The 22,500-nt window shown below is 44.5% G+C and overlaps 2 protein-coding genes across 2 annotated transcripts in view; both read left to right on the forward strand.

Annotated features, from left to right (window-relative positions):
• Positions 1 to 22,500, forward strand: part of LOC123770498 (neuroligin-1) — a 130,270-nt gene that overhangs the window by 44,564 nt on the left and 63,206 nt on the right. The window lies entirely within an intron of this gene.
• Positions 13,564 to 13,872, forward strand: LOC138350554 (early growth response protein 1-like). The gene has a single exon (XM_069301564.1). The coding sequence runs from the start codon at positions 13,564 to 13,566 to the stop codon at positions 13,870 to 13,872; it is 309 nt and encodes a 102-aa protein (XP_069157665.1).

The following is a 22,500-nucleotide window of genomic DNA, read 5'->3' on the forward strand; positions in this document are numbered from 1 at the left end:
TGTTTTATCCTTTGAATTTAATTATTAACCTTTGTTAACCTCATATTGATTTTATTTATGTTTTATTCAGTGTTTTTAAAAATTTGCTTTATTTTAGCTCCTTTATTGACATAAAAGATTTTATTTAACCTCTGCTAATCCCACTCGTGTTTTTTTTAGTGTTTTTTTTTTTTAATTTTTTTTTTTTCGTTTTTAATTTGGTTCACATGTCTTTGTTATCTTTAATTGTATGTTTTATTTTGTTTTTTTTATTGTTCTTTACTGAATTTTATTATAATTCATGTTTCGTGATTTTCAATATATAATTTTTATCGTTCTTACTGTTTTTGTTGTATTCACCTAGTTGTATTCACTTAGTTGTATTCACCTAGTTGTATTCACCTAGTTGTATTCATCTAGTTGTATTCACCTAGTTGTATTCATCTAGTTGTATTCATCTAGTTGTATTCACCTGGTTGTATTCACTTAGTTGTATTCACCTAGTTGTATTCACCTAGTTGTATTCATCTAGTTGTATTCATCTAGTTGTATTCACCTAGTTGTATTCACCTAGTTGTATTCACTTAGTTGTATTCACCTAGTTGTATTCACCTAGTTGTATTCATCTAGTTGTATTCATCTAGTTGTATTCATCTAGTTGTATTCACTTAGTTGTATTCACCTAGTTGTATTCACTTAGTTGTATTCACCTAGTTGTATTCATCTAGTTGTATTCATCTAGTTGTATTCACTTAGTTGTATTCACCTAGTTGTATTCACTTAGTTGTATTCACCTAGTTGTATTCACTTAGTTGTATTCACCTAGTTGTATTCACCTAGTTGTATTCACCTAGTTGTATTCACTTAGTTGTATTCACTTAGTTGTATTCACCTAGTTGTATTCATCTAGTTGTATTCATCTAGTTGTATTCATCTAGTTGTATTCATCTAGTTGTATTCACCTAGTTGTATTCACCTAGTTGTATTCACTTAGTTGTATTCACCTAGTTGTATTCACCTAGTTGTATTCATCTAGTTGTATTCATCTAGTTGTATTCATCTAGTTGTATTCATCTAGTTGTATTCACTTAGTTGTATTCACCTAGTTGTATTCACCTAGTTGTATTCACCTAGTTGTATTCATCTAGTTGTATTCACCTAGTTGTATTCACCTAGTTGTATTCACTTAGTTGTATTCACTTAGTTGTATTCACCTAGTTGTATTCACCTAGTTGTATTCGCCTAGTTGTATTCACTTAGTTGTATTCATCTAGTTGTATTCACCAAGTTGTATTCATCTAGTTGTATTCATCTAGTTGTATTCATCTAGTTGTGCTTGCCGGGGTTGAGCTCTGGCTCTTGGGTCCCGCCTCTCAACCGTCAATCAACTGGTGTACAGGTTCCTGAGCCTATTGGGCTCTATCATATCTACATTATAAACTGTGTATAGAGTCAGCCTCCACCAAACCTCCCCCCCCCCAATCTATCAACCCTCCCAGCTACCCCATTCATCTATCAACCCCCCCCCCCCACCCCATGAATCGAAAACTATCTCTTTTTTTCACCTGTTGCGTCACACAGTTGAACGAAATCTCACCTCACAAGATAACCTGGGAGTATCGTCTTCGTGTCTGGGGTTGACAGGAGTATCTGAAGTAGAAGGGAACCCCATTATCTTATCCCCAGGGCGTTCCTGTCCATTCCTCGGCCAAGGAGAGAGGTTATTCGGCCAGGGAGCAGTCATATCAGCGTCTCTGTTCTATCTCCCTTCACAAGGTGACGGGGTTTGGCCCTGCTTCTCACCCTATTTGCTTTCAAGGGATTTGATATGGGATATAAGGACTGGCTGGCTTCGTTATCAAGAGGGGAGTGGGATTATAAGTTGACTGTCAACCACAGATGGCTCTTGGGAGTTGACTGTCAATCCCAGATGGCTCTTGGGAGTTGACTGTCAACCACAGATGGATCTTGTAAGTGGGCTGTCAACCACAGATTGCTCTTGGGAGTTGACTGTCAATCCCAGATGGCTCTTGGGAGTTGACTGTCAATCCCAGATGGCTCTTGGGAGTTGACTGTCAATCCCAGATGGCTCTTGGGAGTTGACTGTCAATCCCAGATGGATCTTGTAAGTGGGCTGTCAACCACAGATTGCTCTTGGGAGTTGACTGTCTATCCCAGATGGCTCTTGGGAGTTGACTGTCAACCACAGATGGCTCTTGGGAGTTGACTGTCAATCCCAGATGGCTCTTGGGAGTTGACTGTCAATCCCAGATGGATCTTGTAAGTGGGCTGTCAACCACAGATTGCTCTTGGGAGTTGACTGTCTATCCCAGATGGCTCTTGGGAGTTGACTGTCAACCACAGATGGCTCTTGGGAGTTGACTGTCAACCACAGATGGCTCTTGGGAGTTGACTGTCAATCCCAGATGGCTCTTGGGAGTTGACTGTCAATCCCAGATGGCTCTTGGGAGTTGACTGTCAACCCCAGATGGCTCCTTTAAGTTGACTGTCAACCCCCAAATGGCTCTTTTAAGTTGACTGTCAATCCCAAATGACTCTTGTAAGTGGACTGTCAACTCCAAATGGCTCCTTTAAATGGACTGTCAACTCCAAATGGCTCCTTTAAGTTGACTGTCAACTCCAAATGGCTCCTTTAAGTTGACTGTCAACAAAGGAAAGCCGATTACACCGTCTTTAAATTCAAAGAAAATGGTTTTATGAAAATAAAAATATCCCTTTCACTGAATAGAGGCAATTTTAGATTCCTTTTTGCCCATTAAGTCATAATTCATCGCTTGAGTGAAATCAAGGATTCAGTTAAGCATTCACGCAGCACTTTACGAAACCTATACATCTTCCCTTATTCATGGCGGGTTTGTTCACATTTACCAGTTTCTGATAAATGCTACAAGGTTGTTTACAACAATAATAACCTTGTATTGTGACATTTCTAAACTCCACAAACGTCTTAATAAGTGTAAACAAAGCCGGGAGATTAAGGAAAAGATGTAGTGGTTTCGCAAGTGGTTATTGTTGAGATATTCCGCCCTGGAAGATTAGGGTGGGCAGCGTTGCGTTCACTTTTTATTGGGAAAATAATTTGTTTTGTGAGAAATTGGTGAATTAGATAAGTAACCAGTGTTGGAGGGGGCATAGCCAGTGTTGGAGGGGGCATAGCCAGTGTTGGAGGGGGGGCATAGTCAGTGTTGGAGGAGGGGGCATAGCCAGTGTTGGAGGGGGCATAGCCAGTGTTGGAGGGGGGCATAGCCAGTGTTGGAGGGGGGGCATAGCCAGTGTTGGAGGGGGGGCATAGCCAGTGTTGGAGGGGGGCATAGCCAGTGTTGGAGGGGGGGCATAGCCAGTGTTGGAGGAGCCATAGCCAGTGTTGGAGCAGCCATAGCCGGTGTTGGAGCAGCCATAGCCAGTGTTGGAGCAGCCAATACCAGTGTTGGAACAGCCAATATCAGTGTTGGAGGAGCCATAGCCAGTGTTGGAGCAGCCAATACCAGTGTTGGAGCAGCCAATATCAGTGTTGGAGGAGCAATAGCCAGTGTTGGAGCAGCCATAGCCAGCACAAAGAGGTGCAGTGCCCAACTCATCAACTCACTACACCAACTCATCATCTCCTCCCCCCCCCCCCCACCAACCAGAATGAGTTGAACCTCCTGATTTCTCCCTCATAAAACTCATTCTTCCCCCCCCCCCTGGCGGGCTTACATTGAGCTCCTTAATATACCTCACAGCCTGGGAGCGGTGTTAACGGAAGCGTTTGGGCTTACTCATTGCCGTTTTGATTCCTCTCATTGGTGTGACTTGTGAGGGGGGATATGAGGAGCAGCCAGGGGGGGGTGTGGGGGGTTATCTTGAGATGAATTCGGGGCTTTAGTGTCCCCGCGGCCCGGTCCTCGACCAGGCCTCCACCCCCAGGAAGCAGCCCGTGACAGCTGACTAACACCCAGGTACCTATTTTACTGCTAGGTAACAGGGGGTCATAGGGTGAAAGAAACTCTGCCCATTGTTTCTCGCCGGCGCCTGGGATCGAACCCAGGACCACAGGATCACGAGTCCAGCGTGCTGTCCGCTCGGCCGACCGGCTACCTAATAGTGTTGGGGTTAGTGTTGAAGTAATGTGTTAATGGCCTTGTTTCATCTGATGGTTGTGATGATGTGATGAGCAGCATCTTGTTCTCCTCCTGTTCTCCTGTTCTCCTCCTGTTCTCCTGTTCTTCTCTTGTTCTTCTCCTCTTCCCAACGACCCTCCGGCAGTTAACGGACTGCTTGGGCTGTTTGGCCTGTCGAGCGGAAGATGAATACCAGCTATTTGTTCTTTCTGGGTACTGTTCCCCCCGGGCCCTTTTTCCCCTGGGCGCTGTTCCCCCTGGGGCCCTGTTCCTTCTGGGCCCAGGTAGAACTGCTCTCTTGTCTTGGTTGTATAAGAGACAGAGACAGAGAGAGAGAGAAAGAGAGAGAGAGAGAGAGAGAGAGAGAGAGAGAGAGAGAGAGAGAGAGAGAGAGAGAGAGAGAGAGAGAGAGAGAGAGAGAGAGAGAGAGAGAGAGAGAGAGAGAGAGAGAGAGAGAGAGACAGAGAGAGAGAGACAGACAGAGAGAGAGACAGACAAAGAGAGAGACAGACAGAGAGACAGACAGAGAGAGAGACAGACAAAGAGAGAGACAGACAGAGAGACAGACAGAGAGAGAGACAGACAGAGAGACAGACAGAGAGAGAGACAGAGACAGAGAGACAAACAGAGACAGACAGACAGATAATATTTACTTGGAACACTAAACTACCCTCAGTGGCTCTGCTACATATTGATATATACATAAAAGACGTCATTACACAGAATAACTCAAGGCTCTCCCGCCATACTCTTCATTCAGTCTTGCTAAGGATGAAGTCTTTACCCTTAAGACAAGAAAATCATTCGATATTTATCACGTTAACTCGGCTTATTAGAACCAATGAACCTAATCCTAGTGGTTGGTAATGACCCAACAACTTGGGCTGGACGGTAGAGCGACGGTCTAGCTTCATACAGGTCGGCGTTCAATCCCCGAGCGTCCACAAGTCTTTGGGTACCATTCATATTTTTTTCCACCCCGTCTAATCCTTATCCTGACCCCTTCCCAGTGTTATATAGTCATAATGGCTTGGCTTTTTCTCCTGATGTTGAAAACCTGTCCTTATCTTTCCCGTCATCCAATTTGAGCTTTCAAAAATTCCCCTAAAACACAAAATTTCCCCAAAACAGAGTAAGATTTCCCTGCCTTATCCTTATCCTGACCCCTTCCCAGTGCTATATATAGTCGTAATGACTTGGCTCTTTCTCCTGATATTGAAAACCTGTCCTTATCTCTCCCATCATCCAATCTGAGCTCTCAAAAATTCCCCCAAAACACCAAATTCCCCCAAAAAAGACAAAATTCCCCCAAAACAGACAGTAAAATTACCCTGACTTTCATATTTTTATTCCAAATCAAACTTATAATCTCCACCTGATTCCACTGCTTCCTCTGAATCTACCATTCTGCCTGAACCTTTCTCACTGCACTGGCTCGACCCTCATTCGTTCCACTAACACCCTTATCCAGTACTTCGTCCCCTCAGTCGTTGGCATGACCCATTTTTGTGTTTATTGAGGTCGCTTCTCCCCTCTCTCCTTGTCACCCAGGAGAGGAGAGACGGGCCAGAGTGAAGGCTGGGCCTCTTTGTCGACGAGTCCTGGTCGCTTAGTGAGACGACGAAATACGAGGTTTTTCATCTGGGTTTTGCCTGGATGCTGAGATAAGATTCTTTGTGGGTTCGTGGCTTTATCTGGATGCTGGGGAGATTTTATGGGGGTTCGAGGGTTTATCTGGGTGATGAGATGCTTTGCTAAATCCGGTTTTTTTCTGGATGCTGAGATAAGATTCATTGCTAAATTCGGCTTTTTTCTGGATGCTGAGATAAGATTCTTTGCTAAATCCAGCTTTTTTCTGGATGCTGAGATAAGATTCATTGCTAAATCCGGCTTTTTTCTGGATGCTGAGATAAGATTCATTGCTAAATCCGGCTTTTTTCTGGATGCTGAGATAAGATGCTTTGCTGGATTTGGGCTTTATCTGATCTCGAGAGGGCTCTTGGGTCTTGTTTGGTATATGGATCCTCTGGTGAATGACCTATTTGTGTTCTTCTGGTGCTCCACACACACACACACACACACACACACACACACACACACACACACACACACACACACACACACACACACACACACACACACACACACACACACACACACACACACACACACACACACACACACACACACACACACACACACACACACACACACACACACACACACACACACACACACACACACACACACACACACACACACACACACATACACACACACACTCACACACACAGTCGATTGATGGTTGAGAGGCAGGACCAAAGAGCCAAAGCTCAACCCCCGCAAGCACAAATAGGTGAGTACAACTAGGTGAGGCGAGTACGTACGTACGTACACACACACACACACACACACACACACACACACACACACACACACACACACACACACACACACACACACACACACACACACACACACACACACACACACACACACACACACACACACACACACACACACACACACACACACACACACACACACACACACACACACTCCTTGTCCCACTTGCCAGTTTCTGAGGCTAACTCACTCACTCACTCCGTCCCAAATGTCCAGGAAAATTGTCCTCTTTTTTATGACGAATGAGAGAGAAAAATACGCAGTGCCCGAAGGCCTGGCTGAAAGAGGAAGGAAGTATTACGTCTTGGCTAAAAAAATACAAATGCAGTTGGGAGGAAATAGAAGCAAGATGGAGCAGGGGGGAAGATTTGAGTGCATTGAAAAACCGTAAAAATAATGTTTCATTGGAAAGACTGATTTTATATTTTTTTTTTTTTTTTGGGGGGGGGAGTGGGGGTCGATTTTATTTCGGTTAATATGGGCTGAATTTTGGTGTCAAGCCGTAATTAGTGATAATTAATCACACACACATACACACACACACACACACACACACACATATGTGTAGATATGTTTTAGATATGATAGAGCCCAATAGGCTCAGGAATCTGTAAACCAGTTGATTGACAGTTGAGAGGCGGGACCAAAGAGCCAAAGCTCAACCCCCGCAAGCACAATTAGGTGAGTACACACACACACACACACACACACACACACACACACACACACACACACACACACACACACACACACACACACACACACACACACACACACACACACACACACACACCGACACACACAGGAAGCAGCCCGTGGTAGCTGTCTAACTCCCAGGTACCTACTTACAGCTAGGCATCAAGGTCAAAGAAACTGCCCATTTGTTACCGCCATCACCGGGGATCGATCCCCGGTCCCTAGGATTACGAATCCAGAGCGCTGTCCACTCAACTATCAGGCCCCTTATGTGTACGTGCGCGCTCGAGTGTATCTGAGTGCATATACGTGTATCTGAGTGCATATTACGTGTATCTGAGTGCATATACATGTATCTGAGTGCATATACGTGTATCTGAGTGCATATACATGTATCTGAGTGCATATACGTGTATCTGAGTGCATATTACGTGTATCTGAGTGCATATATGTGTACCTGAGTGCATATATATGTACCTGAGTGCATATATATGTACCTGAGTGCATATATATGTACCTGAGTGCATATATATGTACCTGAGTGCATATATATGTACCTGAGTGCATATATGTGTACCTGAGTGCATATATATGTACCTGAGTGCATATATATGTACCTGAGTGCATATATATGTACCTGAGTGCATATATATGTACCTGAGTGCATATATATGTACCTGAGTGCATATATATGTACCTGAGTGCATATATATGTACCCGAGTGCATATATATGTACCTGAGTGTATATATATGTACCTGAGTGCATATAAATGTACCTGAGTGCATATATATGTACCTGAGTGCATATATATGTACCTGAGTGCATATATATGTACCTGAGTGCATATATATGTACCTGAGTGCATATATATGTACCTGAGCGCATATATATGTACCTGAGTGCATATATATGTACCCGAGTGCATAAACATGTTTGCCTGGCTGTCACCTCGTGTCACAATGACCTTAAACGACAACAAACAGGCTACTCTAAACGACCCAGAGGTCATAACAGGTCAAGACGACCTCGCTGGTAACGACAGAGATGTTAAGTCTCGTCTTCCAGTCCAATTGCGTCGTTAGCCCGCGATCGCAGCTCCTCCAGTCGTTCGCGAGAGAGAGAACTATCAGCGGAAAGCACGGTGATTGATTGATTGATGAAGATTAAGCCACCCAAAAGGTGGCACGGGCATGAATAGCCCGTAAGTGGTGGCCCTTTTGAGCCATTACCAGTATCAATAGATGATATTGGAGATCTGTGGAGGTGCGACTGCACCCTGCGTGACGGGAGATGTCTCCAGTGAAAGCATGAAGCTATTACGACTATATAGCACTGGGAAGGGATCAGGATAGGGATTTGGGATGGGTTAGGGGCGTGGAATGGTGCCCAATCACTTGTGGATAGTCGGGGATTGAGCCCAGACCTGCAGGAAGTGTTTCTCTGGGCATACTGCCAGTTGAGAATATAGAGAGTCAGAGCCGTTTGTGCCGCTTAAGTCTGTCTGATGTTTCATTCACTCTCTCTCTCTCTCTCTCTCTCTCTCTCTCTCTCTCTCTCTCTCTCTCTCTCTCTCTCTCTCTCTCTCTCTCTCTCTCTCTCTCTCTCTCTCTCTCTCTCTCTCTCTCTCTCTCTCTCCTTACATTTTAATCTCCATAAATATCTAAATCTTTTTTAAGTTCATTTACTCATTCGTGTTTCTCTTACTCTTCTGCGTTTCAATATTTCCTCGTTCTCTACCTCATTCTCTCCTTTTCTCTCAATATCTCACTCTTCCCTCAGGCCTTGTCTCTCTCTCTCTTCTCTCCTAATTCATTATTCACTTTCTCCTTCTCTGTTTCTTTCCATAAAAGAGCAGCTGTTTCGTCTTTGCTTCGAGCAAGGTTAAAGGGGTTCGAGGCTTTATCAAATCTCAGCCTTTTTTGGGGCTTTTAAAAAAAATTACGTGAGTGTATATGCACACGCACGCACACGCGCACACACGCACACACACACACACACACACACACACACACACACACACACACACACACACACACACACACACACACACACACACACACACACACACACACACACACACACACACACACACACACACACACACACACACACACACACACACACACACACGTACACACACACACACACACACACACACACACACACACACACACACACACACACACACACACACACACACACACACGTACACACACACACTGGTGGGACGCGAACTAGGGGACGCAGGTGAAAACTGAGTACCCACATGAGCCACAGAGACGTTAGAAAGAATTTTTTCAGTGTCAGAGTAGTTAACAGGTGGAATGCATTAGGAAGTGATGTGGTGGAGGCTGACTCCATACACAGTTTCAAGTGTAGATATGATAGAGCCCAATAAGCTCTGGAACCTATACACCTGTTGATTGACAGTTGAGAGGCGGGACCAAAGAGCCAGAGCTCAACCCCCGCAAGCACAACTAAGTGAATACAATTAGGCGAGTACACACACACACACACACGCACACACACACACACACACGCAATACACCTAAACAATTTCACAAACTACTCTGAGACACAGCATTAACGACTGAAACAGCAAGTCTGGAGCGAATGAGCTGCTTAGAATAACACCAATGAACCAAGACTAAGAACAGGAAGACTTAAGATAGACCCGAGAATTGCACGACTGGCCGATAGAAAGATTGGGAAGGTGGAACAGAGAAAGAATGAACCAGATTGGGAAGAGAAATTAACAGGATTGAGAGAAAGAAATTAGGGACAAGAGACCAATGATAAAATTGGTGTTATAAAAGAAAGAAAAGATAGAATTGACATTATAGAGAACACAAAAATTATCAGGAGACAGATTACAAAAATCGCAGCATAGAGGAGATAAGATAAACAGGAAATAAAGAGGGATTACGAATAAAGGAAGTAATCCGGGCATAAAAGAAGGGGATTACTCAGTCTAAGAAAAGGTGAAATAGGCAAGACAGCGAATAGAAATAGGAATATTACTTCCTAGATTTAAACCCTTTTCCCCAAGAAAATATTTTAATGTGACGAAAGAGGAATAAGAGAGAGAATGAGAGGAAAAGGGAGTGAAGAAGGGAAGAAGAACAAATCAAGAAAGAGAAAAAGAAAAGGGAATTATAAACACGCCACACTGAGTGGGTCACTTGATAAATGATAAGAAAGAGTTGCTAAGAATCTAATCAAGTTTACCTTAGCCCAGCTAAGCTCAGCTAAGCTCAGCTAAGCTCAGCTAAGCCCAGCTAAGCTCAGCTAAGCTCAGCTAAGCTCAGCTAAGCTCAGCTAAGCCCAGCTAAGCCCAGCTAAGCCCAGCCCAAACCTAGCTTATCCTAGCCCAGGCAAACCTAACCCAATCACACCTAACTTAACCTAACCTAAACTAAGCTAATCTAACTTAATCTAACTTAACCAGATTAACCACACAGAACACAGATAACACTACAGAACACAGATAACACACCACAGATCACAGATAACACACCACAGATCACAGATAACACACCACAGATCACAGATAACACACCACAAATAACACCACAGATCACAGATAAAACACCACAGATCACAGATAACACACCACAGATCACAGATAACACACCACAGATCACAGATAACACACCACAAATAACACCACAGATCACAGATAAAACACCACAGAACACAGATAACACACCACAGAAAACAGATAACACACCACAGAACACAAATAATACCACACAGAACACAGATAACACACCACAGAACACAGATAACACACCACAGAACACAGATAACACACCACAGAACACAGATAACACACCACAGAACACAGATAACACACCACAGAACACAGATAACACACCACAGAACACAGATAATACCACACAGAACACAGATAAAACACCAAAGAACACAGATAACACACCACAGAACACAGATAACACACCACAGAACACAGATAAAACACCACAGAACACAGATAACACACCACAGAACACAGATAACACACCACAGAACACCGATAACACACCACAGAACACAGATAAAACACCACAGAACACAGATAACACACCACAGAACACAGATAACACACCACAGAACACAGATAACACACCACAGAACACAGATAAAACACCACAGAACACAGATAACACACCACAGAACACATATAACACAACAGAACACAGATAACACAACAGAACACAGATAACACACCACAGAACACAGATAATACCACACAGAACACAGATAACACACCACAGAACACAGATAACACCACAGATAACACCCCACAGATCACAGAGCAAGAACGGAACACATAGCCACTAACAACAACAACAACAAACTTTCCCAGAGAGCAAAAGCGTTGAAAAAAACTTTCCTGAAAGTTTCAAACAAAGGAGGACATTCTGAAGGGAAAAAAAATACGAAAGTATCAAATTAAAAAAATCAACTCCATTTCCTCAGCTGGAGAAAAGTCTTTACAAAATTCCTTCATATACAAATAGCAGACTACAGAACATTCCTTTATTAAACGTAAGACAGGATGCTGTAGCTGTCTAACAGACAGGCGGGAGAGGCAGATGGACGGGAGATGAGATGAGATGAGAGAGAGAGAGAGATTTAGAGATAGGAGCCAAATCGAGAAGAGAGAGAGAGACAGAGAGAGAGTGAGACAGAGAGTGAGACACACAGAGAGACAGAGAGAGAGACAGAGAGAGACAAACAGAGAGAAACAGAGAGACACACAGAGAGACAGAGAGACTTAGACAGACTCCAAGATAACATGGGCATGCGCTCTCTAGTCTTATTGATTTTAGTTTGGGGTAGTGAGAAGGAAGCTAGTTAGTCACAGAAGTCGCTGGATGCTGCATCACAGGAAGATGCCTTATCTTATATATATATATATATATATATATATATATATATATATATATATATATATATATATATATATATATATATATATATATATATATATATATATATATATATATATATATATATATATATATATATATATATATATATATATATATATTATGATTTCTCGTTCATCTGTTAAATTCTCCGTTCTTAGGGGACTTAAATATATGAAGAGGACTTAGAGTCGATCGCTTCATTGGTTTTCCATGCTAGCCTCGACCGTGCTGGATCCCAGGGTGAGATAACTGTTATCTATGTGGTGGGAGGAAGCTATCCTCCCATGGTGGTGGATATCTTGGCTAAATCCTTCCATGGGGGTGGTGGATATCTTGCTTAAATCCTCAAATGGTGGTGGTGGTCTAAACAAAATCCTTCCATGAGGGTGGTGGATATCTTGCTTAAATCCTCAAATGGTGGTGGTGGTCTAAACAAAATCCTTCCATGGTAATGCAGATGTGGGAGAGCCTCCAAGGCACATATGTTGGTTATGATTTTCGGCGTCGTTGGCTAGGCCAGCATAGCCAACTTTCTCAATATCTATATTTCTCTCCCTTGAGACTATGTAGGTCTAGCCAAATTCCTCACTACCTACACCTTCAGGGGGCCTGGACTGGCCTAACCAACTTCCTATCTACACCCACAGGGACTAGGCTGGCCTAACCAACTTCACTATCTACACCCACAGGAGGCCTAGGCTGGTCTAACCAACTTCACTATCTACACCCACAGGAGGCCTAGGCTGGTCTAACCAACTTCCTATCTACACCCACAGGGGGGCCTAGACTGGCACAACCAACTTCACTATCTACACCCACAGGAGGCCTAGGCTGGTCTAACCAACTTCCTATCTACACCCACAGGGTGGCCTAGACTGGCCTAACCAACTTCCTATCTACACCCACAGAGGGCCTAGGCTGGCCTAACCAACTTCCTATCTACACCCACAGGGACTAGGCTGGCCTAACCAACTTCACTATCTACAGTCACAGGGGGGCCTAGAACTGGTCTAACCAACTTCCTCACTATTTTCACACACAGGGAGGCCTAGACTGGCCTAACCAACTGTCTGAAGGAGACAATTGTATAAATTGTATCATTAAAAATTGTTTTATTAGTTTTAATAAATTAATGAGTATATAAGATTTATTTAATAAAGACATTATACAGCATCAGTTGTATAAAAAATAAATTATAAATTATCCACGTATAAACCAATCAATTATACATATCCAGTTGTATAAAATAGCCAGACTACATTAGGTTGTATTTATACAATTTTTATGATATACCAGGTACATAAAATACTGCATAAATATATATATGCCATGTATAACAATATATATAAATTCACATATATACTAATGCCAAAAAAGGCAATTAAAAGTATAGTTTGTGAGAGAATATATATAGTGTTGAATATGACTGTTGAACGTCGGTCAAAAGGCCTTTTTAACGCTGGTCGAAATGCATTTTCGATGCCGGTCAAAAATGCCTTTTCAACGCCGGTCAAAAAGGCCTTTTCAACGCCGGTCAAAAATGCCTTTTCAACGCCGGTCAAAAATGCCTTTTCAACGCCGGTCAAAAATGCCTTTTCCACGCCGGTCAAAAAGGCCTTTTCCACGCCGGTCAAAAAGGCCTTTTCAACGCCGGTCAAAAAGGCCTTTTCCACGCCGGTCAAAAAGGCCTTTTCCACGCCGGTCAAAAATGCCTTTTCAACGCCGGTCTAAATGCCACCACGATCCTGGCTTTGTAAGTGACAAAGCGAGGTGAGGCGACGGTCACTCACACCCTGTCGAGTTGAAACCATTTCATCTCTGTCTGTCTGTCTGTCTATTTGACTGTTAATGGGGGAGAAATGTCTACTGAAAGCGCTTGCTTCAGGCTTGGGGGGGCTATGTATACAGTATACATGTGTTTATGTGTTTTTTCTTGATGTATCTGTGGTTATATGCTCGGCTTTTGATTGGACACACGCACGTGCACACGCAAACACACACACACACAGGGGAATCGACCGGGTAAACAAGGATAAACTATTCAACACGGGTGGGACGCGAACAAGGGGACACAGGTGGAAACTGAGTACCCACATGAGCCACAGAGACGTTAGAAGGAACTTTTTCAGTGTCAGAGTAGTTAACAGGTGGAATGCATTAGGAAGTGATGTGGTGGAGGCTGACTCCATACACAGTTTATAATGTAGATATGATAGAGCCCAATAGGCTCAGGAACCTGTACACCAGTTTATTGACGGTTGAGAGGCGGGACCAAAGAGCCACAGCTCTTTGTCCAGGGTGGACCTGAACCATAGATAAGGGTCCAGGGTGAACCTGAACCATTGATAAGGGTCCAGGGTGAACCTGAGCCATGGATAAGGGTCCAGGGTGGACCTGAGCCATGGATAAGGGTCCAGGGTGGACCTGAGCCATGGATAAGGGTCCAGGGTGAACCTGAACCATTGATAAGGGTCCAGGGTGAACCTGAGCCATGGATAAGGGTCCAGGGTGGACCTGAACCATTGATAAGGGTCCAGGGTGGACCTGAACCATAGATAAGGGTCCAGGGTGAACCTGAACCTATTTGGTATTTCTGATATTAGATATTTTTCTGAACTTTTCAAATATTTCAAATATTTCAGATATATATCTCTGATATTTCAGACAGGTATATCAGCAACTCTGAAGATATTACTAGTTAAACAATCCCAATGTTCAAAATAGTGCTCCATTGACTAATAGAGTTATACCAAGTGCCAAGCCAAATGCGAGACTGTCCAAGATGAATAATATTAGCGAGGTGAAATATACTTCCCTATAGCCATTTCAGTACAGAAATTGCCATTGCATTAGCAGTTAAATATATTGCCTGCGACCAGTCCTGGTCACATTCTCGTATACTCTGTGTGAAATTGTGCACATACCCATTTTCTCTTGAAAGATTTTCCAACAGGGCGATATCCCAGAGCGAAATTGTCTGAGGGGGAATTCTGTGGACGCGAACTGTCCAGTTGAGAATTGTTTGGTGGAAGAGTGTTTCGTCTGAGGCATTGTGGGTCCTCGAGTTGGTTTTTTTGGGGTGAGGGAATGTTGTTCTTTCTGTAAGCAATTGTCTGAGGCGCAGGGTAGCCTCTGGAGTTGACTACAGGGGATGGTAGTTGACTTCTGGGTCTTGTAAAGGGGTAGTTGATTGGTTTGCGTGTGATAGAGGGAGAGTAGACTTGTGATTCGTGACAATTGATTGGTAGTGGGTTTAGAGGTAGAATTGACTGTCGGTGGGTTATCTTGAGATGATTTCGGGGCTTTAGTGTTCCCACGGTCCGGTCCTCGACCAGGCCTCCACCCCCAGGAAACAGCCCGTGACAGCTGACTAACACCCGGGTACCTATTTTACTGCTAGGTAACAGGGGCATAGGGTGAAAGAAACTCTGCCCATTGTTTCTCGCCGGCGCCAGGGATCGAACCCAGGACCACAAGTCCAGCGTGCTGTCCGCTCGGCCGACCGGCTCCTAGACCGGTGAGATATATCATGTCTTAAGGTAGTTCCAAGGACCTGTATCTAAGTAGTTTGGGCTCCAGAAAGGAGCCCTGGTTAATGGTCTACCCAACCAGGCTGTTAGACGCTTCAACACTGTATCAATCATAGGTATCACAGTCCTGTTGATCAGGAACCCTTAAGAGGTATTTATTAAGATCCCTTTAATTAAGATTAAGATGTTCCTGGAAGATCCTAAGTGTTCTTGGAAGATCCTAAGTGTTCCTCGAAGATCCTAAGTGTTCTTGGAAGATCCTAAGTGTTCCTCGAAGATCCTAAGTGTTCCTCGAAGATCCTAAGTGTTCCTCGAAGATCCTAAGTGTTCCTCGAAGATCCTAAGTGTTCCTTGAAGATCCTAAGTGTTCCTCGAAGATCCTAAGTGTTCCTCGAAGATCCTAAGTGTTCCTCGAAGATCCTAAATGTTCCTCGAAGATCCTAACTGTTCCTCGAAGATCCTAAGTGTTCCTGGAAGATCCTAAGTGTTCCTCGAAGATCCTAAGTGTTCCTCGAAGATCCTAAGTGTTCCTGGAAGATCCTAAGTGTTCCTGGAAGATCCTAAGTGTTCCTGGAAGATCCAAAGTGTTCCTGGAAGATCCTAAGTGTTCCTGGAAGATCCTAAGTGTTCCTGGAAGATCATAAGTGTTCATGGAAGATCCTAAGTGTTCCTGGAAGATCCTAAGCGTTCCTCGAAGATCCTAAGTATTCCTCGAAGATCCTAAGTGTTCCTCGAAGATCCTAAGTGTTCCTCGAAGATCCTAAGTGTTCCTCGAAGATCCTAAGTGTTCCTCGAAGATCCTAAGTGTTCCTCGAAGATCCTAAGTGTTCCTCGAAGATCCTAAGTGTTCCTCGAAGATCCTAAGTGTTCCTCGAAGATTCTAAGTGTTCCTCGAAGATCCTAAGTGTTCCTCGAAGATCCTAAGTGTTCCTCGAAGATCCTAAGTGTTCCTCGAAGATCCTAAGTGTTCCTCGAAGATCCTAAGTGTTCCTCGAAGATCCTAAGTGTTCCTCGAAGATCCTAAGTGTTCCTCGAAGATCCTAAGTGTTCCTCGAAGATCCTAAGTGTTCCTCGAAGATCTTAAGTGTTCCTGGAAGATCCTAAGTGTTCCTGGAAGATCCTAAGCGTTCCTGGAAGATCCTAAGTGTTCCTGGAAGATCCTAAGTGTTCCTGGAAGATCTTAAGTGTTCCTGTAAGATCTTAAGTGTTCCTGGAAGATCCTAAGTGTTCCTGGAAGATCCTAAGTGTTCCTGGAAGATCCTAAGTGTTCCTGGAAGATCCTAAGTGTTCCTGGAAGATCCTAAGTTTCCCCTGGAAGATCTTAAGTGCTCCTGGAAGATCTTAAGTGTTCCTGGAAGATCCTAAGTGTTCCTGGAAGATCCTAAGTGTTCCTGGAAGATCCTAAGTGTTCCTGGAAGATCCTAAGTTTCCCCTGGAAGATCTTAAGTGCTCCTGGAAGATCTTAAGTATCCCCAGGAAGATCCTAAGTGTTCCTGGAAGATCCTAAGTTTCCCCTGGAAGATCCTAAGTTTCCCCAGGAAGATCTTAAGTGCTCCTGGAAGATCCTAAGTAACTATACAAATCCTACAACAGCTAATGAATTTAAAACGTCAAAATTGCGTTGCTTTAAGTTGTTCTACTACGACGGTTTTTAAATGGTTTAATGATTCCGTTAAAACTGCAGCGTATTAGGTGTATAAAAGTATTTACAGTATTAAAAAGTATACTGAAGTATTATAAAGTATTATTTACAGTATTGTTGTACAAAAGTATTATAAAGTTTGTATGTTTCGCTTGACTTAAATGTTTACTAATGGCTGTTGAGTAAATGAAACTCGGGTTACAATTCCGTAGATTTTTACGTCGACTTTTGGGAAATTTTTTTTATCTAATTTGTCGCATTTTTTTTTACGATATCGACATTGACCTCTTATCTGCGCTGCGGCTTTGATCTCTTATCTGCGCTGCGGCCTTGACCCCTTGACCTCAAGGGAGCCGGTCGGCCAAGCGGACAGCATGCTGGACTCGTGATCCTGTGGTCGCGGGTTCGATCCCAGGCGCCGGCGAGAAACAATGGGCAGAGTTTCTTTCACCCTATGCCCCTGTTACCTAGCAGTAAAATAGGTACCTGGGTGTTAGTCAGCTGTCACGGGCTGCTTCCTGGGGGTGGAGGCCTGGTCGAGGACCGGGCCGCGGGGACCGGCTAAGTTATCATAAGATAACCACAAGATTAAACGCTTTCTCGAACTATTTACCAGTTATCTTGATTGCCTAAATGGTCTCGTTTAAGTCGGTATAGACGCGGCCAAAACCGCGTTACAATCAGACGTGCGTGTTACGACGAGAACGGTTGGGCTCTCCTAGCCCCTTGCCGGCTCACATAATTCCTTCATCTTGGTTTATGCGTCGAGGTATTCGCCTTGTCTTCGCCTTATTTATCGCCATCCTTACGTGTTCACCCCTCGCTAATCCTCTGGTCTATGTTCCCTGCTATTTAGGGCAAGGGAAGTTACTGCATTGCTCTGTGTAGTGCTGTGCTACAGCACTGTGTAGGTGTGAGGGAGAGGGGGAGGGAGGGAGAGAGAGACAGAGACAGAGACAGAGAGAGAGATAGAGACAGAGAGAGAGAGAGAGAGAGAGAGAGAGAGAGAGAGAGAGAGAGAGAGAGAGAGAGAGAGAGAGAGAGAGAGAGAGAGAGAGAGAGAGAGAGAGAGAAAGAGACAGAGAGAGAAAGAGACAGAGACAGAGAGAGAAAGAGACAGAGACAGAGACAGAGAGAGAGATAGAGACAGAGAGAGAAAGAGACAGAGAGAGAGACAGAGACAGAGACAGAGACAGAGAGAGAGATAGAGACAGAGAGAGAAAGAGACAGAGAGAGAGACAGAGACAGAGAGAGAGACAGAGACAGAGAGAGAGAGAGAGAGAGAGAGAGAGAAAGAGACAGAGAGAGAAAGAGACAGAGACAGAGAGAGAGATAGAGACAGAGAGAGCAAGAGACAGAGACAGAGACAGAGACAGACACAGAGAGAGAGACAGAGACAGAGAGAGAGAGAGAGAGAGAGAGAGAGAGAGAGAGAGAGAGAGAGAGAGAGAGAGAGAGAGAGAGAGAGAGAGAGAGAGAGAGAGAGAGAGAGAGAGAGAGAGAAAGAGACAGAGACAGAGAGAGAAAGAGACAGAGACAGAGAGAGAGATAGAGACAGAGAGAGAAAGAGACAGAGAGAGAGACAGAGACAGAGAGAGAGACGGAGACAGAGAGAGAGACAGAGACAGAGAGAGAGACAGAGACAGAGAGAGAGACAGAGACAGAGAGAGAGACAGACACAGAGACAGAGACAGAAAGAGAGACAGAGAGAGCAAGAGACAGAGACAGAGACAGAGACAGAGAGAGAGAGAGAGGGAGAGAGAGGGAGAGAGAGAGAGGGAGAGAGAGAGAGAGGGAGAGAGAGAGAGATCTGCCTTCTGGAGAGTTCTGGATCGTCCAAATGTTTTTCTGGGACGTCTCCTGGAGCATCCTGGAACATCCAAGACATCCGGAAAGTCTATTAGGGTATCCTGAAACGTCTAAAAAACTTCTTGAGCTCCTTGGAACGTCCAGGAACGTCCAGGAACGTCCAGGAACGTCCGGGAACGTCCAGGAACATCCGGAAGCGTCCAGGAACGTCCAGGAGCATCCAGGAGCATCCAGGAATGTCCAGGAAGGTCCTGGAACGTCTTGGAGCGTCCAGGAACGTCCAGGAGCATCCAGGAACGTCCAGTAACGTCCAGGAACGTCCAGGAGCATCCATGAACGTCCAGGAGCATCCAGGAACGTCCAGGAGCATCCAGGAACGTCCAGGAGCATCCAGGAACGTCCGCGAACGTCCAGGAACGTCCAGGAGCATCCAGGAACGTCCGCGAACGTCCAGGAACGTCCAGGAACGTCCAGGAACACCCAGCAACTTCTCGGAACGTCTCGTGGGGCATCATGGAGCCTGGCGGGTTCACAACTCTACGTCAGTGTCAAGATAATGACATGAAGACAGATGGTGGAGTGAGAGGGAGAGAAAGATAGAGGGATGGGGGAGGGAGGAGAGGGAGGGAGAGGGAGAGAGGAAGAGATAGGGAGGAGGGGAAAGAGGTAGAGAAGGAGAGAGAGAAAGAGGAAGAGATAGGGAGGAGGGGAAAGAGGTAGAGAGAGAGAGAGAGGTAGAGAGAGAGAGAGAGAGAGGAAGAGATATGGAGGAGGGGAAAGAGGTAGAGAGAGAGAGAGAGAGAGAGAGAGAGAGAGAGAGAGAGAGAGAGGGGGGGGAAGAGATAGGGAGGAGGGGAAAGAGGTAGAGAAGGAGAGAGAGAGAGAGAGAGAGAGAGAGAGAGAGAGAGAGAGAGAGAGAGAGAGAGAGAGAGAGAGAGAGAGAGAGAGAGAGAGAGAGAGAGAGAGAGAGAGAGAGAGAGAGAGAGAGAGAGAGAGAGAGAGAGAGAGAGAGAGAGAGAGAGAGAGAGAGAGAGAGAGAGAGAGAGAGAGAGAGAGAGAGAGAGAGAGAGAGAGAGAGAGAGAGAGAGAGGAGGAACAGATAGGAAAGAGAAAGAAGGAGAGAGAGAGAGAGAGAGAGAGGAGGAACAGATAGGAAAGAGAAAGAAGGAGAGAGAGAGAGAGAGAGAGGAAGATGTAGGAAAGAGAAAGAAGAATGACAGGAAGGGAGACAGAGAAAGGAAGTATGAAGAGAAAGAGAGAAGGAATAAGGGAGACACAAAGGGAGAGAAACATAAGACCTGAAGGAACAGAGAAGGAGAAATAAGAGATAAATGAAGAGACAGAAGAAAAATAAAGAGATAAATGGAGCCAGAGAAAGGGTAGAAGAGAAGGGTCAGATAAACAGAGAATAAGAAAGACTGGAAGACAAAAAAGAGTGAAAACAACAGCAACAAAAAAAATTATCCACGAAACAAAAAAACAGAAATATCCAAATCAAAACAAAATACTAAAAGCCGAAACAGACAAAAAAAAATCCCACATACATCACCGGGGAAAAAAACACAATGACAAGAAAGAGGGGAACAAAAAGGAGGGAAAAAACCCCGACATGGAGCGGGAGGAACACGGAGACAAGTGCAATTTTGTCCAAACACTCAAGCTCCAGAAAATAAAACAAAAATGGAAAAGTTTCCCCTCTCTTTTGAGACGCAAAAAGAAAACAAAAAATATATGACACGAAAAAAATAAAATTCTAGTATTGTATGCTATAGATTTATTGATCTTTGATGATTTATCTGAATAACACCCAGAGGTAAAAAGGTTATATATTTATGTATTTTTGGTGGGATATGAATGATTTTGAAGAGGTTTGAAGGGGTTTTAACGGGGTTTTAGTGGAGATTTGGTAAGAAAAGTTTGCGCATGCGCGTTATATTTTATTGATTTCCCTCTTGGAAAGTAGTAGTATTATGGGCCAGTGCCCCCCTGGAGGCCGGGGGAAGCGGTAGGGGGGTGTTCTACACGTCTCTTCTCCTCCAGTACATTTACATAATGTAGAGAAAGTTTACTAACAAACCATATTTTCCTATATATTTCATTTCGGTTCATGTTCGATATGAAGTCTTGGTCGAGGAGTGAAAAGTGTCCGGTTATCTTGAGATGATTTCGGGGCTTTAGTGTCCCCGCGGCCCGGTCCTCGACCAGGCCTCCACCCCCAGGAAGCAGCCCGTGACAGCTGACTAACACCCAGGTACCTATTTTACTGCTAGGAAACAAGGGGCATAGGGTGAAAGAAACTCTGCCCTATTGTTTCTCGCCGGCGCCTGGGATCGAACCCAGGACCACAGGATCACAAGTCCAGCGTGCTGTCCGCTCGGCCGACCGGCTCCCTGGTTACCGGTTAATACGGTTAACCGGTTAATACGGTTACAAAAATATTATGTGATCTTTTGTTGGGTCTATGATTTGATTGGTACTATATAATTGGGTCTTTAGGAGGATTTCTCCTGTAAGGTCGTTTGAAGCAAACGAGAAGGGAAAGAGTATAGCTGGCAGAGCAAATTCTGAGAGGCCGTGCGGGCACCAAGGCCACCGAGTCTTACAGCGAGGGTTGCTTGCTCTTAAGACAGTCGTCCAATGGGAGGTTCAGGACTTTCACCGGCATGGCTTTCAAAAGGGTGTCATGTTTGTTTGATTGAGGGCGGATGTGGGTTGAAGAACACCTCAGAGAACAAGTCAATTGTGGGTTGAAGAACACCTCAGAGAACAAGTCAATTGTGGGATGAAGAACACCTCAGAGAACAAGTCAATTGTGGGATGAAGAACACCTCAGAGAACAAGTCAATTGTAGAATGAACATCAATCAGGAGCACCAATTTCGTCAATCCTGTCTCGTATGCTTCTAAGATCTTTCCATCCAGGAACCGATCGGTTCCTGGGTGTATAAGGGAGCCGGTCGGCCGAGCGGACAGCACGCTGGACTTGTGATCCTGTGGTCCCGGGGTCGATCCCAGGCGCCGGCGAGAAACAATGGGCAGAGTTTCTTTCACTCTATGCCCCTGTTACCTAGCAGTAAAATAGGTACCTGGGTGTTAGTCAGCTGTCACGGGCTGCTTCCTGGGGGTGGAGACCTGATCGAGGACCGGGCCGCGGGGACACTAAAAGCCCCGAAATCATCTCAAGATAACCTCAAGATAGATCCAAGACCTTCTCAGCTCCTTGTGGGCCAAGGGGGGGACCTTCAAGACAATAACAGTTAGCTAGATCAACAATGCGAATGTCTGGAACCAAGTTTCTATTTACCCTGTGATGTCTGGGTTGGGTCAAAACAAAATGTACATAGTGTATATTTACCTACATATGAGACATATATATATA

The sequence above is a fragment of the Procambarus clarkii genome, chromosome 46, assembly GCF_040958095.1.
Source record: "Procambarus clarkii isolate CNS0578487 chromosome 46, FALCON_Pclarkii_2.0, whole genome shotgun sequence".
In the NCBI taxonomy this organism is placed as follows: Eukaryota; Metazoa; Arthropoda; class Malacostraca; order Decapoda; family Cambaridae; genus Procambarus; species Procambarus clarkii.

Coding starts and splice junctions, on each gene's coding strand:
- LOC138350554 (XM_069301564.1), top strand. CDS start 13,564: ATGACTGTTGAACGTCGGTCAAAAGGCCTTTTTAACGCTGGTCGAAAT.